Below are 19125 nucleotides of genomic sequence, written 5' to 3'. Positions count from 1 at the left end.
GAAAAACAGTCCCGTGCGCGGCTCCCTTCGTGCTCCTCGCGGGATGAAAAAGCGCGAAGATGCTAGGAAGATTCGTCGGGACAAGCAGACGATTTTACTCCCGAACACAGCGAAACTTCCTCGCGTTCTGATTCGCCTGGATCGCCGAATGTTTCGAGACGCGAGACGATGAGCAACCACGCGAAACATTTCAACGCGATCCGTTAATCATCACGAATAACGAGAAAGTTAACGCTTTTTGGTCCAAAAATAGAAACGCCGGGGGCTTCTTGAAAACTTGATTTTTAAGAATTTTTTGCAACAACTGTTAGATATATGGGATACCCCTTTTTGGATGTAAACGGATAGTCTTGAAATAGACCTGTTTTTTTTTATTCAACTCTTCTTGTTATTATTGTATAATGTACAAGACGCAAACAATGTAGATATGAAGGAAAATGGCTGAACACAAAATAGCTTATTTATATATATATATATATTTGTTCTCCTTTCATACCAGGACTTATAATGGCTGATTTTAAATTTCCCATTTTGCGATTATTACGAAGGTGTCTTCATAGAAAATTATGGAATAAATTGATTGAATTGTGTTATTCATATCTCAGCAGGAATAACCTGAAATCTCGATTGCTGGAATCTTGTAATTTGTATAAAATATTTTGAAAATTTTGATTTTAATAGCTGATAGTTTTTAATCTTAAAGTGAACCGTGAAAAATTCAATACCGGGTGATAATTTGGATATCATCGACAAAGGCGAACAGAACTTTGTTTAACAGAGCGATGAGAGTTTTGTTGTCAATCTACGACCTTCCAGAGCAGGAATTGCCTTCAAGATCAGGCCTCTGCTCTTATATTTAGCGAACCACCTTTGAAGTATACAGACATTTACAGTGCCTCTTTGTAGAACTTGAGGAGGGTGAGATGATTGGAGGAAGTAATTAAAAGAATAATTCTTAGAACACAAGCTTTTCAAAATAATTACTGAGATGGTCTATTTTCTGTGTCCCATCTTGTACAATCTCATGCATTTCTTTCTACATCAGGTCTCTTTTTAAAATTTTTCAAGAACGGCACAAGGTACGTAACTCCTTTGAGTAGGGTAGTAATGTCTGACTCAAAAGGTCTATCTAATTTTACTAAGCAAGGTCTGGGCTAGATTCCCATTTCCCAATTAAAATCGCGAACACGTCCCAATGATAAGAAAATATTCACACGAACGAAAACTGAGTATTGACTAAATCATTATTAATAATATTAACAGCAACTAAATCAGAATTATCAGACAACTTTAATTGAAAAGATGAAAGTAAAATGTAGTGACAAATTATTATTTCTTTTATGTACGAAGTTTGAACGTCATTGTTTAAGTTTCTTATTACAATTGATCGGTATCATTTATTTCTACTTTCATTTAATATCGTCGAACGTGCATCTCAATTTATAGTGAACAAACCGTGAATATGTAGTGCCTTTGATAAAACTTGATAGATATTTAATAGACATTAGGATCAGTGCCTAATGAATAATCCATTATCGTAAACAAATGTGTATGTATTATTATTAGACTGCGGGTTTTATGCATTTATAACAAAAACTGGTGCATGGAATTTAAAGCAGTGGACATATTAAAAAAATTTAAAAACATTATCGTATTAGTTTCAGCTTACTAAAATAATTAAAACAAGAAAGATATTCTTATTTAGCTTCTGTGTCTTGGAATCGACACAAACATTTTTTATTTTGCATAAAGCCCCGCAGTCTAATTATAATATTATAGTAGCCAATAAATTAAAAAATATTAATTCTCTTTCTAATTTAATTTAATTTTCTTAATCGAAAGTTTTAAATGTTAAAGATATACATATAGCTATTTCCGGCATTAGGTGAACCACCCCTACTATTGTTTTATATAAGGCGTAATAAACTATGTTATATATACTATATACTGCATTATTGTAATATTATATACAGTATTGTAAATTGTAAATATCATCTTCAATATTGTGTTTTTCATTTCTCTTATGAAATACGTAATGGAACATAACGCAAACCAGCAGTTATGGCACGTACTAAAAATCTAATCATATATACCTTTTTGCCGTTTTATTATAAAATATGATATTAATATCAAATCAATGGCAAATATACTTTCAACCCCTCGCACTATAACATCGAGTCAGACTCGTGATGAAGATTTCGAACAGAATCAACTAAATATATATAAATGTATATATTATTAACTTCCTTTAAACCGAAATAAGATTCTATTTTATTGATGCCATTACATAGCAATTGGGGGTACATACATACAATAAATATGAACTTCCTTCTTCTTTTAACACTTCATCTATCGGAAGTCATATTAATAGACTTTTCAATAATTGTGTTATACCAAAGGGGAGCTTATAAATTTTCCTCCACACAATAATCCTAAATGAAATTATTATATGTATTACATGATTGAGGGTTTACGATTAAAGTTCCATATACATATCATTTCCATAGGCCGCAGACTTTCAAAAATGATGAAATAATCACTGGTAAATGTTACGAAATTATGAACGTCAAAGTAATCTTAATGACAGTAACAGTAACATAAATTCTTGTGCAAGGGGTTAAAAATGTACACACTTCATTAGCAATAATTAGGTATCTGTGAAGTACGTGACTAATTTGTTTCACCGAGATTGATTAAATATATCAGACTATGGGCCGGTTGAAATCCTGAAACTATAGTTAACGATCCCATCGAATCGATCCTGCGTGCTCGGAGTCGGCGTACATATGTATAGTGCACGCACAACATTGTGCGTATCGCGTACGTAGAAAGGAATGAAAAAAAGCGTGGTGCACACGGTGGTCACACACTTCGCCACCGCGCAAACAGAAGCAGCCGACACGACACCCTTCTGAGCGCGTGCAGCTGAAGAAGAAGACGAAGAAGAAAATGGTGGCGTACGCGGCGGAGGGCGAGGGAGGCTGCGCTCCTATATGTAGCCCCGAATCTTAGTCGGAGCAACTATTACGCCCGAAAACCTCGAGGCGGACGCACCCCTTCATCGAGTACAGGGCACGGTCGCCATCCACACGCGAGAGCTTTTTATTTATTTACACGCTTGAAGCGTGTCCACGAATTTCCATTAAAGTCAGTACAATCGCGTGTCGGTTCCGTCGGGTTTCGCTCAACGAATTCGCCTATTCGCAAGTCAATCTCAGTGATCGTGAGTGACAGTGGGACCGAGGTATGATTTGTGTGATTCGTGGAGGACTATAGAGGGACACCAAGGAATACGAAAATGCCGCGGGCCTTCCTGATCACGCATCGCCGGTACAACGGTGTCGATGAAGAGTTCGACGGATCCGGAAGAGGTACGTTGTCCGCTTTCGTAATTGTGCTATCGCGAGCCGATCGTACTCTGGCGACCCGTGCCAGGATTTTTCCCGATCTTCCGCGTTCTAGCTAGATTTTTGATCCACTTTACACGAACATAAAACTGCTCGTTGCGAGCAACAGTCATTCGCGAAGTTGCTCATTCGTCGGCGCAACCAACCTGCGTATGTTCTATTCTTTAAATAGAAAACCTACGCAGATTTTGCTTGCTGTTAGTACATTTTTATGATACAGGCATTCAGACTATACATATAGTTTCAATTCTGACAGGCGTAGAAACAAGTAGCTGAGGGCGAAAGGGATGTAGACCGTTTCTTACGCAAGCGAGTATAAACACGGTACGAATGAGCGTAATATAATAATGATCGTCAGGTCTACCCCAATCAGGTTAGCTTCCATCCGAAGCTTGTAGCGTCAACAAACACCGACATAAATTACTGACAGCAATTAACTTGCCCATAATGAAACATTATTTCTTTTTTCGCGGCTGCTACTCTTTAATCCATAAATCAGCTTAGCTAATACTAGTCCATGTGTCAGATTGTCTACAGACATTTATCAGGCTAACAAATCAAAGAAAGGGTATTCTTGAAAGAACGAGGTACCTATCAGAGTGTACCCGAGTGTCAGGGTATTTCGCATCTGATTGGAAAATCTCCGCAGAAACTACCATAAGTGGTAAACGCACGGAAGTTTGAACGCGAGCTTGCGAGACTGATCCGTTGAGGTGTCCGCGTCGATCTCGTTGACCTCGATCAAAAGTTCCGAGCCAAGAGATCAGCCGCTGGTCGTTGCTTCGTGATTAAGGTGGCACAACGCGCGGTTTTAAGAATAGGAGACGCTAGATGCGTCACGACGCTCCTGCGGCGCATACCGTCGCGATGCCGTCAACCCCTCCAAAGCTTTCGTGGCGAACGCGCGCGTACACAGAAATACGCAGAAAACTTACGAGGGCCGGAGGGAGAAAGAACGACAAGAAGAAGAGAGAGGAAGAGGTGCTCTATTTCCGTTCTCCCCAAAAACGGAGCAGGCGGTAGACTCGCGAAGGTGCTCCTCCGACCGATACATCGTTCAATCCCGTATATGCGAAAGTTCAAAAAAGTCTCTGTAGATCCGAACTAGATTCGTGTTGCGAAACCGAAATTTCTTGTAAACATTTGGTCGACTGTTGCAATTTCTCTTAGCGTGGACAGACTGCTGCAGTCAAAGTCTTTCATCTAAACAGATAAGGTACAATGCAGTCTCTCTTATTATCAACTTATATTGAAGGATTTGTACTTTTTTTAATTTCAAATCCCAGGCCAATGATACGTAAATCTTTATTTGTTACAGAAAAGAAACGGTCGATTAAACTTTTTCAAAATTTTTGTTCCACGAAATCTATAATTCATTAATTCTGTTATATCTAATTCCATTATGCCGATAATTTAAAAGTACCTGATTTAAATGGGTTTAGAAAGAACTGAAAGAAATAACGTAGTGTTCGACAACGAACTGATCTTTGATGGGAACATTCGCGCAGGCTTTAAACAACCCCGGTACCATAAATAAGCGATCCATCGAGAATCTCTTTTTATAGCTCGACAACGACCACGGAGCAAAGTCACCTGTTCCCTCGAACACGTATCACGAAACAGTTCGGACCGGATCGAAGTATCAATCGGAATTTCCTCGAGTCCGATCACGAGAATTTTCTGGCCGTTCGCCAGCCGCGGTCGAACCGTAGAAACCTTGCTAACGATGATAAACGATTCCGCGTGCCGCAATTTGATCGTCTCTAAATTTTGTAGCGCGCAACAGTAGTCTGGCGCTTACGATTCGAGTGACAAATTACAAGACCGTGCGTTTAACAGCCCCTGTCCTTTGTTCAGATTTCAGCCCCGAGAGAGGCGTAAGACTGGCCGACTACAGCGGAAATCATCCGACATCGGACGGTGCGAGCGAGTGCGGCAGTGAAACATCGTCAGAATGCCCCGAAGAACTGTACAATCTGACGAAATTGGCCGAAGTGAGCCTTGCCGCGGCCGCTGGCACGTTGATTCACCCTAGCAACGTGATTTATCAGCAGCCTGCCTCGCCTAGATGCGCTCAATTTTCGGACAGGATCATGGCACCGCGATCGAAACAACAGGAGATACAGTTTCAAGATCACGGGAGGACGGTGGACGACGAACAAACACTTGGAGAGAGGACAAGGCTGTTCTTCGAGAGGATCGAGTCCGAACGAGAAATTCTCCAAAGCCACTCGGAGAGGAACACCGTTTTGGGCATCCACGTATCGGCTCATTCTCACCGTTTGCAAGAGGAACGACGTCTGAAGACGTCGGATAGTTCGTTGGACAAAACGGAGTTGGACTCTGCTTCGTCGATACCGTCGGCCATACCCCATAGCAGAAGAACGACCTCGACTTCTACGGAAACGTCGTCGAAGTCCGAAGACAACGAGGATCACGAATGTCCAGATTGCGGGAAGAAGTATTCGACTTCTTCGAATTTAGCCAGACACAGGCAAACCCACAGGTCCCTCGGGGATAAGAAGGCGAGGAGGTGTCCACACTGCGACAAGGTCTACGTCAGCATGCCTGCGTTCAGTATGCACGTCAGGACGCACAATCAGGGGTGCAAGTGCCACTACTGCGGCAAGTGCTTCTCGAGGCCGTGGCTGCTGCAGGGACACATACGCACGCACACAGGTAAGAATATGATGCATAATAAACCATGAGATATGCACAAGTAAGAACTGCCAAAATGTATGGTATTTTTTAAAAGTATACGAGTTCGTAAATGAAAATCGTAGTTCATAAAGCAAAGTTTCATAATCATTTTCGTTTCTGCTTCAGGTGAGAAGCCATTCAAGTGTACGATCTGCAACAAAGCGTTCGCCGACAAGTCAAACTTGCGGGCCCACATCCAAACGCACTCGAACACCAAGCCGCACGTGTGCGGTCGTTGCGGCAAAGCGTTCGCCCTGAAGTCGTACCTCTATAAACACGAGGAATCATCCTGTATGCGCACCCATCATCGATCATCCGCGGAGAGAACGGACGCAAACGATCAGAAACCGGCATCCCCCGTCAAACCATGTCCTCCATTGTCATCGTCTTTGAACCGACTGCAAACAACAGCACCCTGTGTCACGGCATCCCCTACCAGCGTGATAGTTCCTCGACTGGACCTGAACCGCGATCAAAGGAGCTCATCTTCAGCGTTCTCTGCAATCATCAGGCACACTAGAATACCGGAAGCGGCGACGGTGACTCCGTCGTTGAAACGACCCTGCAGGGTAAAAACGCCGGTCGAGGAACCGGGTAGAAACGTCGCTGATAATTTAACGAAAGACCCAGAATGCGTATCTCGAATGGTGATCAGAACGTCCGTCATTTCACCGAATCCGGAGCACCTCGGTCGTTTCAGCAACGAGAACCAAAATTCCTCGAACGGCTTCGATTTTTCCGATCCGACGAGATCCTCCGCGTTTTCCAGACCGACAACGATGACTCTCAATCTGGCTATCGCGTAGAGATCTACAATGACCTCGCATCGCAGATAAAAACGAACGTAGATAAAAAGTAGTTCCATAGCGCGCCAAGAACTACCCTATTCTTACGAAACGTTGGTCGTGAACGAATTAAGACGTCATTATTTGCTAGCAACTAGTGTCATTCCTACCACTATCGAAATAAGTCCGTTAAGTCTTTGGTTTTTTAGTAGCAGGAACGTTTGAAATTCTTTCGTGTTTACCGAATAACGCCTTCAAAGCGTCCACCCATTTTATAGTCGAACGTAGAATCAATTCCGACGAAGAATTCATTCACGAATCGAGTAACCACGATCGACAATGATTGCGGGACAAACATTATTCCATACACCTTCCTAATTAGGGACCATCTAGCAGATAGCCATAGTTAGACTGCGGATCTTTATGCTAAAATAAAAATTGTCTGCACCGATTGCAAGAAATAGAAACTAAATTAAACGTTACTTCTTCCCGTAATGATCTTAATAGAGGAGAAATTATATACTGATATCATTTCGAATTTCATAGACTCAATTTTGCTATAAACGCATAAAGATCCGCAGTCTAGTCATAGTAAAGATGAAACGGTGAATCGTCGATTCCTAATATCGTGCCTTACACGCTAATCTCGCGTAGACCGATTCTTGTTTTCTTTTTTTAAAGACACGCCGCGTTGTATTAAGGGACTAATTTATTGACCTGAAGTGAAATCCAGTGCCTATTATACGAGTGCTAACTTTAATATTACTCACGTCGATCGAATCCAAAGTTCCGAGTGCTCTTCCAGGCAGCTAGAAATTCCTTGATTCTTGAAACTATTATAACTTGAGCGTAGAATGTCGACGGATGTCGGTTGAGGGCTGCGAAATCGATCAAGAAACGGTTTGAGAACTGAAACTGTATATTTCTAATTAGACTTGGTAGAAATATTTATATGTTTGACAATTTTTCATTAGAATATACCACCGCGTACCTTTGCGATCGTTTAGAACTGAACCGTTCAACCATGACAATCGAGATAATCGAAGAAACGAAACATTTCACCCGCGAAAAATTCAAAATTATGGTTTAACGTGTCAAATTGTTACCGAAGATTTTCGTCGGAACGATCGATAGAGAAACAGATAAATGTAATTTCGGGTGTCGCCGTGATGGCCGCGAACGTATGTCTAAGACGATAGTTAATATTGTAATGCATTAAACGCGTTTTTCTTCTTTCAATGGAACGCGTATTGTCTGTGATTCGAAGTTAACGGAATTCGACTGCCATATGCAGTCACGTGGCCCTCTGTTGGTCATACTGTACAATAAATAAGAATTTTTTTTTTCTATGTTCGTTACCGACCGATGGTAACAGTCCGAGTGTAAACTAGTCCAATCCCGTATTGCTATTCTAAGCGCTACCCGACGAAATATGAACCAAAAAAATGTAATAAATCTTGTAATTAGTGTAAAAAAATCATTTTCGTTGGTTAAGGACTAAGATTTCGAAGCAAACAGGGTAGCGCGAAAATTCGAATAGCAACGGCTATATGATAAAAGATTCACGTAGTTTATCAATTTCTTTTCTTTCCACTGTAAAGTTGTACATTAGAGAATGTGTTTATACATTAACACGTCCTAGTCATCGATCTAAAACGTAGATCGAACATAGGGATCCCGATATATGTAATATTCTATTGTATAGTCGTGTGAGCAACACGTTGTAAATAGCATTCCCTACGTTACATATTTAGTACTTAGAGTATCTCGCATTATTAGTCCTTTTAATTAGCGCAATTTAATTTACTGTTGTTTTATGTATGTAATGTGCCATTTGTACACCGGAGTGCCTAAGCAAACATTTTACCAATTTTTCTACGAATTGTAAAAGTATTACAACGAGAAAATATATAAATACCGCAATACATGCGCGTTTTAATAGATCAATTGTTTTTATGTTAACCTTCCCATAGGGGTGATCGGGTATCGGAATAAGTTACATGAGGCAGAAATTAAACGAGATAAAACTATTGGGATAGTGGGAAAAGCAATAGATATTCGGTTACAAATAACGAGATGCCCTCGATCGCGCGCGCGTATTTATTAGAAAAACTGTATTCACTAAACAATTTTGGTAACCCGAGAACTCCACTTTATTTAATCCGCAGAAGGGTCAGCTTAATTCTTTTTTTTTATTGTTACTTTAATTAATAAAATCACAAAATATATAAATCTTAGTTTTATTGAAGTACATATCAATAATCTGATAAAGCAATTGTTTATTAACTTTATGAAATCGCTAGATCATGAATAGACACTGCGGATCTTTATGCAAAATAAAAATTTTCTTCGTGGATTGCAACAAATTGGAGTGAAATTGAAATTTATTTTCTGTCTTAATATGTTTAATAGCTTGAACATATGTAACATAACAGCATTTTTAAATTCTTCTAATGTTTTCGCTGTTTTAAGTTACACCTACTCATTTTTGTCATACATGCATAAAATCCGCTGTCTAATCACGAGTTACGATCTAGATTAATTTTTTTCGTAAAATACATTGATCATTTTATGCTGGTTAAACTAGTGTGATGATAAAAAGTTATGGTTGTTTCTTGAATTAGCCAAGCGAAATACAGCCGTGCCTTTATAATGAACACTATCTGACAGAAGTTCTATGAAAAATAGCGATCATGCCATCAGAATCAAAGCGTCGTACGCTACTTCGCTTTTAGTCATCGATCTCTTCATAAAACCGATGAACTATAACTATACGATAGTTAATAGTGTCTCAAAGCGAAACAAACAACGAGTTGCTGTATTTACCAAATGGTTTGGAGTTCATATAATTAGGGCAACGAAGGGGAAAGCATCTATCTTAGTCAGCCGATGCTAGCCGCGTAAGCCGAGTTTAGGCGATATCGTTTACGATTAGAAAGATATTTGTGCCCTATAAAGCACACTGCGAAATATTGTAGAAAAGTCGATTGCTCTTATCCGGTATAATTTCATGTAGATACAACTATCGCTATCGGAATTCTGCGTGCAGCAAAAGATAATGAAAGAATCTTGTATTTAAATAATGAAAATGGCGCGAATGCAAATATCAGGATTAATTCATGAAATAAACAATTTTGAATTTGAAGCAACAGAATATTCGCTGAATATTGCTCGTGATAACCAGGAATTAAAAAATTACTGCATAAAGACGTCGAAGAAATGTTTCGACGATAATATGCAAAAGAATAAAGCAATGAAGAATAAAATTGTGTATGAAGAGTGTATTATAAATATTCGTGTATGGTTTTATATATTGTTAATACATTCAGCTCTAAAGAATTATTCCGTTTCCAATGATTCTTTTTTCTAGTACCATCAATCATCTTCCAATAATGTTTCTGTAATAGAACTGATAAAATTAAACTGTTTCTACGAAATGTTTACAAAATTACCTGTTTCATTTTCAACCTAACTTATTCATAATGGAGAAAATTGTCTGTCTTCGGGAGGGACAAATTTAATCCGAACGAAATAGTAAAATGAATATTAATTATAAAAGCATATTGTATGTTCAAATGCCTAAAACTGGAAAACATTTAGGTATGTTTCTACGAAATGACATAGCAATCTACTTTGTCAGTTAAAACACTCAAATTGTGTACTAAACACAGAAATTAATTGAAGATCAATATTCAGGGACAGGGAAAAGGGACAAAATCAAAGATCTCTATCACGTTTAAAAAATCGTCAACTAAATAAAACATATTATAGCATAGTTACCGAAAACGATTCCTTAATTTCTGAAAGAAACATAATCTATTTTGTTCGCCTCAATTATAGACGACGTTCTGAATGTTTTTCAAACCGTTTATACGTTGCGAATTAAGCATAGCCGGCTTGAAGAAGCGCATAAACGCGTTCCTGTAACGTGATCCAGACATCGCGAAAGACAGAAGATAACGTAACACTTACAACAGTGCGGACGCACTTATGTATATCACGATTTACATGCCCATGCTTCTTAGAATTGCTCTCCTATCAAATCGTCTTCCCCCTTCCTACGCTTTAATCCAAATCCTCGTGCCTCTTGATCTTTTCGCGAGATCGAGCACACAAGTAAGCCATAGGAAGAGGAATACGAAAAGGGAAGAGGTGTCTGGTGGGAGTCAGCGATTCGACGTACCTAGATCATCATCAAATAAGCGGGAACAGTCGCAAAGAGGATCGCGACCTCAGCTTGAGCCATGCGACGGATCCTTGCCTTCCTGATCCTCTCTTCGGGGACGGCATCCTCGCAATACGTAGTAAGTTATCATTCATTTCTCTTTCAAACACGCTGAACGCCACGTGAATTTTGTTCGTTTCATACAAATTTCTTTGATTCTAGAAAGTATCAGCGTTGTTAATAACAACTATTAGCTACTTCATAATGAAGTCTTTACCTTGTACTATAATCTAGCTAATTTGAATTAAGTTAATTCATTCTTAAACAATTTAATAATGCCGGTCATCGGCAAGCCTCGCGACATTCAACGTCTTTGTGACACTCACTTCGCTTAACCACACATTTTTCTATGATCACAAATTACAAACCATCTCGAGCCACAACTTCGTATAAAGATTCATATGTCTGCAAAGAAGATTCATGATTTTTTTATGTTAAAAACCCCGTACTAAGCTAAAACGTGAGCTTTCCATAACTGCCACAACGGAAAATAGTCGTCGAATAAACTCGAAATTTTTTTAACACAAAAATTCCTTCCACTTATATACACATTTGTTTAATGTATTATAAAATTTCACTGTAATAAAATGGAGATATGAAATATTTATATCGCTTTTATTGTGCATTACATTTAATGCTATGATACATTAAACTATAACAGTAAAAAGTTTAATTTATTTTAATGGTAGTTTTCTATTTCTACGGCGCTTTATAAGTTTCGAAAATCTGTTCAATTTGCTAATACAAATCAACTATTACCGTTTAGTACCGCTTGAGAGAAAGATTTCAAGATCAAAGTTCGTGTGATAAGTTGATAGTAAATAGCCCGGTCCATTCCTAATTTCTCTTGTTTCGCGTTTCTCTTTCCGTTACCTTCTTTAATTATCAATGACTTCTATAATTTTCAAATATTTTAAAGTAGTCGTGTAGCAACTCTAATTCATTTTTTTAACACTTTTACAATTCAACACCTTGTTTACAGGAAAAGACACGGTTCGATCGCTCCATTCACGATGATTCTGGAGTACTTATCACGGATGAATATTTACCATTAAAACGGTGGACATTTTACGACTATGATACGGTAATAAATGCTTTAACTTGAACATGAACATGTACAGGGTGTATAAAAAGTAATGGTCATCCGTCCCAGGGGTGTATCTACACCTCTGGATCGGTGGACATTTGTAAGAGAAACTTGCCACAAAATTGTTTATAACAAAGAAAATTGTTGTTAATGTTTGGTTTTACATCAATACCTTCCACTCATCGAGAAGAGAAAAAGTTTGAGAATAGCCACTTGTCGCAAACATATAGTTATTGAGATATAAGCTGTTAAAGTTCTTGCAAAATTTGATTGTGTCGAATTATACGTATAGACAAAAGCCTACTACTACAGTCCACACGACCGTGTCGATGAGACAGAACATGATTGTGTGCGTGCCTTAAGCCAAACGAAGTTTAAAGGGACATTCGTCGCTAGGCCCATACCAGATGATCGTCCCCCTGCCCATTTGAATCATAAATTTGAAGTAGCAAAATATGAAAGAATACCTTATATCCATTTTTATAGATAAGAATATTAATCCTGGATTATAAAACACTAATGTCACGTATAGGTACTTGCAAATTTTTCAGAATCTTCTGTTCCTCCATTGGATCAACACTGCCATTTGCGCGAATACGTCTTAATAAGTGTGAAGCAAAAAACAACACATTTTCCAAAATCATGACAGCGAATGGGAAGAAGTTACTCCGACCACGGTAAAAATAGCACTGCGGTTGTGACCTCGGTTTCCCGTGAATGGTTAAGGGTGGATTTAGGTGGGGAAATGTTGCGTTTGTTAATTGGACGGGTGTGTGTCGGAAGAACTTTAGGTTGAGAAGTGGGGAAACTGTCAAAAAAATTTCTTTTGGCATTGTCTTCGGTCGTCAATGAGGTAATTTATAAGGGTAGTCCGCTCGTCGCGTCGATGGGTCCGTCGCACGTGTTGTCCATCTGTCGAGGTTGAAGATTCGCATGCGGTTTTTGCTTGCTGTAACGTCCTTTACAGGTATATCGCCTAATCCGCTGGAAGAACGGTGAGGTACGGTAACATTTTATATAATACAGGATTAATATTCTTATAACAATGGATATAAGGTATTCTTTCATAGTTTACAACTTCAAATTTATGATCCGAATGGGCAGGTAGACGATGACGTCGTACGGGCCTAGCGACGAATGTCCCTTTAAATTTCGTTTGTATCAAGGCACACAATCAAATTTTGCAAAAACTTTAACAGCTTATATCTCAATAACTATTTGTTTGCGACATGTGGCTCCTTTCAAACTTTTCTCTTCTCGATGAGTAGAAGGTATTGATATAAAAAACAACTTCACTAACAATTTTCTTTGTTAAAAACAATTTTGCGGCAAGTTTCTCTTACAAATGTCCTCCGATCTAGAGGTGTAGATTCGCCTCTAGGACGGATGACCATTACTTTTATACTCCCTGTACAAATACCTTATACATATGTTAAAATGTTTCCAGAACTTTAAAGTATACAAAGACAAAGAAGAAAACACTTGTTACTTGGAGAAGATGGACGATAGCGTTGCTATAGAAGATCTTCCAGGATATGGAACACAAAAGAAAATATCGAAGATACTCTATGCATCCACGAATGCTTTAACAAAATTAGAAGTGAGTAGTTCACAATTTGCGAGATTGTTTTTTTCAGAATTATTATTGTCTTTTTCACAGGCGTGGAGAATGGCTGGAGGTAGAGTAATTGAATTCTGTCATGGACGTGAATTAATTTTATTGCAAGATACGGTGCCAGTGATCGAAGAAATGGCAGATCCCTTCTTCAATGTGATTCCGCAAGATGAAAATGATATTGTAACTAGACGAGTAGCTGACGTAGTTTTAACACCGCTGATAAGCCGAGCCAAAAGACAAGTAATGCTCGAAGAGCGCGAGGAACTTAATGAAAATCATAGTCGAGAACGTGTGCGACGACAAGCTCAATATCCTCGAGGACGATTTCGTGGACAAACGCAGTCTCAGTATTTGAATACGGGTAACGACGAACAAAAAGAAGGCAAAGCTGAAGCGGAAGCTACACAGCAAACTTCGCGCGCCGTAGTCAGTGAGTATCTCAAGATATTCTCATTTAATATATTATTCGAATAAAACATAAAATAGAAATTTGAAACGTACTTGAAGGCGGAAGTCGTGGAATGGGCCAAGCGCAAAGTATGTCGTTCGGAAGCTCCGGATGTGAAGACTGCCTCAAGTATTCTAGTGAAGGTGCACCAGATAGATATGTACACCTCCCTGGCCCAAGACCAGGTGTAATTACCCCTGGAAGTGACACTGACACAACATACACGCGTGGTAAAAATTTGGATAGACATATACTTGTTATATTTATAAAATAATGTGAAATAGTTAATTCTAAAACTCCGTATCCCTAGCGTTATAATAAATTTAGCTGCAGCATGACATTCCTCTTATTGTAGGGCCAACGTATCCTAGTGGCATACCTGGTACAGCGGACAGAGGTGGTGTAAGTTATCCGGCCGGTACACCCGGTACTACAACTGGAGGTGGAGTTACTTATCCTGGTGGCATACCTGGCACTACAACTGGAGGTGGAGTTACTTACCCAGGTGGTATACCTGGTACTACAACTGGAGGTGGAGTTACTTATCCTGGTGGCATACCTGGCACTACAACTGGAGGAGGAGTTACTTACCCAGGTGGTATACCTGGCACTACAACTGGAGGTGGAGTTACTTATCCTGGTGGAATACCTGGTACTACAACTGGAGGTGGTGGTATTCCTTATCCTGGTGGAATACCTGGTACTACAACTGGAAGTGGAGTTACTTACCCAGGTAGTATACCTGGTACTACAACTAGAGGTGGTGGAGTTACTTACCCAGGTGGTATACCTGGTACTACAACTGGAGGTGGTGGTGTTCCTTATCCTGGTGGAATACCTGGTACTACAACTGGAGGTGGAGTTACTTACCCAGGTGGTATACCTGGTACTATAACTGGAGGTGGTGGTGTTACTTATCCTGGTGGAATACCTGGTACTAGAACTGGAGGTGGTGGTGTTACTTATCCTGGTGGAATACCTGGTACTACAACTGGAGGTGGAGTTACTTACCCAGGTGGTATACCTGGTACTACAACTGGAGGTGGTGGAGTTACTTACCCAGGTGGTATACCTGGTACTACAACTGGAGGTGGTGGTGTTCCTTATCCTGGTGGAATACCTGGTACTACAACTGGAGGTGGAGTTACTTATCCTGGAGGAATACCTGGTACTACAACTGGAGGTGGAGTTACTTACCCAGGTGGTATACTTGGTACTACAACTGGAGGTGGAGTTACTTACCCCGGTGGTATACCTGGTACTACAACCGGAGGTGGAGTTACTTACCCCGGTGGTATACCTGGTACTATAACTGGAGGTGGTGGTGTTTCGTATCCTGGTGGAATACCTGGTACTACAACTGGCGGTGGCACAGTTTATCCGGGTGGCATGCCTGGGACTACAACTGGAGGTGGTGTTACTTATACTGGTGGAATACCTGGTACTACAACTGGCGGTGGCACAGTTTATCCGGGTGGTATACCCGGTACTACAACAACTGGAGGTGGAGTTACTTACCCTGGTGGTATACCTGGTACTACAACAACTGGAGGTGCTGTAACATATCCTGGGGGCATGCCTGGAACCACAACTGGAGGTGGAGTTACTTACCCAGGTGGTGTACCCGGTACTACAACAACTGGAGGTGGAGTTACTTACCCAGGTGGTATACCTGGTACTACAACAACTGGAGGTGGTGTAACATATCCTGGTGGTATACCTGGTTCTACAACTGGAGGTGGTGTAGTTTATCCTGGTGGTGGACCAGGTACTACAACAACGGGAAGTGGTGTTGCGTATCCTGGTGGTACTACAACAACTGGAGATCGTATAGGTTATCCTGGTCAAATTGTGACGGAATCAAAAGCAACAACAGATACTAGAATATACCCTGGACAGATATCTGGTATACCGTCTTATGGTGTTGGTGTTTCATCACCAGACCAAGGAAGTGGAACTGTACATTTCCCAGGAGGTTATCCGGGAAGAATAATTGAAACACCTGGTATAATACCAACAAATGTAGGCACTTATCCTGGAAGTCTTCAAACAGGAACTCCAGGAAGCATTCCTCAGCAATTAAATTATCCTGGAGGTGTTGCACCTGCCGGTACAAACGTGATTCAACCAGGAGTGCAAATAGGACCAGGTGGCAGTGTAATTCATTATCCTGGCACATCTGGAACAGTTCCTTCTCATTACCCGGTACAACAAGGACAATATCCAGGTGGTACCTCGTGGCAAGGTTACCAAGGTCAAACTATTCCAGACGTGACTGGAGCTGTTAATAGACAAGGAGAGTACACAAACAGAGGACAAGGTATTGGACAACAATATCCATCTGGAATGAGACCTGGAGAAGTTGCTCAGTATTATCAACAACCTGGTAGTTCTCCATCTGTTGAAGATGATAACTCTAATTCCCAAGCATCTAGTTCTGTAAAACAAACAGACTCAGGCACACAAGCAAGTGCTTCTTCTCAAGGAACATATGGACAAGGAACAGCACAATCTCAAGTAACAGGTACATATAGTGGTTCTGGGTCGTTCTCTGCTCAAGCCGGTAGCAGTGATAACAATAAAAGTGCACAAACTGAAATTAGTGGTGGTAAAGAGGGTGCTACAAGTAATGCTCAAGGATCAGGTGGCTATGGAAAAAGTCAAGCCCAAGTTCAATTGGATTCTGAATCTGGTGCTACGTCAACAGGTGCACAAAGCAGTGGATGGAATCATGGCACTAATTCTCAGGTGCAAGCAAGTTCTAGAGGTGGAATGGCAGACGCCCAAGCGAATGGGGAGGGAAGTACATCGAGTCAAGCTCAAATTGGTTTCCAACCATACCTTAAGACCGATGAGAAAGTTGAAAGACATTCAAGACCTTTCCGTGGAGGTGGTACAGCTTCTGCTCAAAGTGGTGCAAATAGAGGTCAATCTCAGTCTCAACTTGAAGGATCATTTCAATATGGAATTACCTATACTGGTGCAGCGCAAGCAGGATCTGGATCTGGAGCAGCAGCTTCTAGAAAACCATTTAAGTTCAACATGACAGATACAGAATTATTCAAACCATTTAAACCATATAATACTCCACAAATTCCAAAAAGTAATGAGAGTTCGATAACAAATACACCCCCTGATATAGATTACGACCATGATAATCCTTCGCAGGGCTTACAACCAAGTTCGAGTTCGAGAAAAACAGTTTTTGCCAACGCAACAAAAGAAACTTCTCGAAGTGTAGCTAATAAACAAAATCAGTCTGGTGAGAGGATTCAAACAGATGATCCTATGTATGATTATGATGAAGAATATGATGAAGATGATTATTATGCATCACAAATACACGCTTCAAATGCAAAGTATTCCAAAAATTATATTACCGAGCAAAATAATAGTGATTATCAGTCACAAACGATACATATCGCATCTGGAAATCAATACGATGCTCGTGTGCATCAGGACTCCACAATGGCACAGTCTGGAGATATGCTTCAACCAGGACAATCATTGTCAGGATATACAATACCACCCGGATTTCGTGGAAGAGTAAAATCTGTAGCTGGTGAGGAAACTATTGCTCATGGTGATGGAAAATCTCAATCTCAAACAGTTTCTCTAACTCCGATAGCCACTACTCACGAGAATAAATCACCAAGTTTAGAAACCAGATCACTGAAAACCAACCATGAAAGATTAGCTGAAAAACATATTTTGACGAAAGAAAAACATCAAAAGCATGCCCCTTCCCAACTTCAAAATCAACAAACGCCCACAGATTATTCCAAATCCGCGAACGTGCCTATAAAACCAAGTTATTACACAGTAACAAACAGTTTTGCTGGAAAAATGGATGGTAAAAGTTCGCCAAAAAAGTATGAGCATCGCTATTATACTAAAAGTTCTACTTGTGGATATTTTACATTCTCCTGTAATATTGTGTACGGTTCTAACGGTAGGACAAAAATTTGTAAACCAAAAATACCAACACATCCTGACGGTACTCCAGTGAAATGTTAATCAGATGTTATTATAGTTCTATAATAACTTTTCTTTTCACTTTATTTCCATACATTACTCCACAGTATATTAATACTAAAGATATTTTTTATTACAATTTAAACTATTATACTCTTTTATTAATTACAAACACAAATATTTATGATCGTTCATACATTTTATGAATGTACGTCATAGTTCTATTGTCTCTCACACACATACATACTATATATGTAATTTTTATTGAGGTAATCGCACTGAATGTACATCATTATCGATTTAATAACGACACATCAGTTACTAGTATTTATCCAGTTTTATCAATAAAACATATATGAAACAAACAAAGGCTTCTCTTGCTTATACTCCATCAATGGTAAATTACATCAAGTGTGATAAACATATGTAACACATATTTCCTTAAATTTAGGGACAAATGCGAATTTAAATAATAGTTTTTCTACATAAAATTAATTACTACATAACATATATAGATACTCGCATAAGTGTTTTTATGTATTTTACATATATTTGTGACAACATGTAAACTGTAATCATAAATATCAGGTATCATAGAATGTAAAAGTTGTCACTAGTTTCTCAACTTTACCAATCTTTAGGTAAGAGGCAAAATTTATAATTACATAGATAGTTTAAGTATATACAATATTTATACACATGCAATGAAAATAAGTGAAAAGAATACACTGGAATGTGAGATTTTTACAACTGTAAATATTCAAAAAAGCTTCCAAAATAAAAAAGAGTACAAAATATAAATATATACATGTAAAAAAAGAAAGACAAGTAAATAATATAAATCTAAAACGTATTCTAAGAATTTTAAACATTAATACAA

The 19125-nt window shown here is 39.3% G+C and overlaps 2 protein-coding genes across 5 annotated transcripts; both read left to right on the top strand.

Moving 5' to 3' along the window:
* Positions 1–3005: 3005 nt before the first annotated feature.
* LOC143212082 (uncharacterized) lies at positions 3006–9460 on the top strand. Its single transcript, XM_076430406.1, has 3 exons — positions 3006–3371; positions 5265–6086; positions 6234–9460. Exons 1-3 carry the CDS (start codon positions 3299–3301, stop codon positions 6911–6913), a joined length of 1575 nt encoding a protein of 524 aa, XP_076286521.1. The 5' UTR covers positions 3006–3298; the 3' UTR covers positions 6914–9460.
* Positions 9461–10979: 1519 nt separating this feature from the next.
* LOC143212073 (uncharacterized) lies at positions 10980–18480 on the top strand. 4 transcript variants are annotated; one of them, XM_076430387.1, is made up of 6 exons: positions 10981–11196; positions 12100–12201; positions 13652–13804; positions 13865–14252; positions 14330–14500; positions 14626–18480. In XM_076430387.1, the coding sequence occupies exons 1-6, from the start codon at positions 11137–11139 to the stop codon at positions 18285–18287; spliced, it is 4536 nt and encodes a 1511-aa protein (XP_076286502.1). In that variant the 5' UTR covers positions 10981–11136; the 3' UTR covers positions 18288–18480. The 4 variants fall into 4 exon arrangements, with proteins under 4 accessions (XP_076286500.1, XP_076286502.1, XP_076286501.1 ...); XM_076430386.1 differs by having other exon boundaries at positions 13652–14252; positions 14626–15963; positions 16009–18480; XM_076430385.1 differs by having other exon boundaries at positions 10980–11196; positions 13652–14252.
* The last annotated feature ends 645 nt before the right edge of the window (positions 18481–19125 follow it).

Source organism: Lasioglossum baleicum, chromosome 9 (genome assembly GCF_051020765.1).
Source record: "Lasioglossum baleicum chromosome 9, iyLasBale1, whole genome shotgun sequence".
Lineage (NCBI taxonomy): Eukaryota > Metazoa > Arthropoda > Insecta > Hymenoptera > Halictidae > Lasioglossum > Lasioglossum baleicum.
This window is presented reverse-complemented; position numbering and strand designations above follow the sequence as displayed.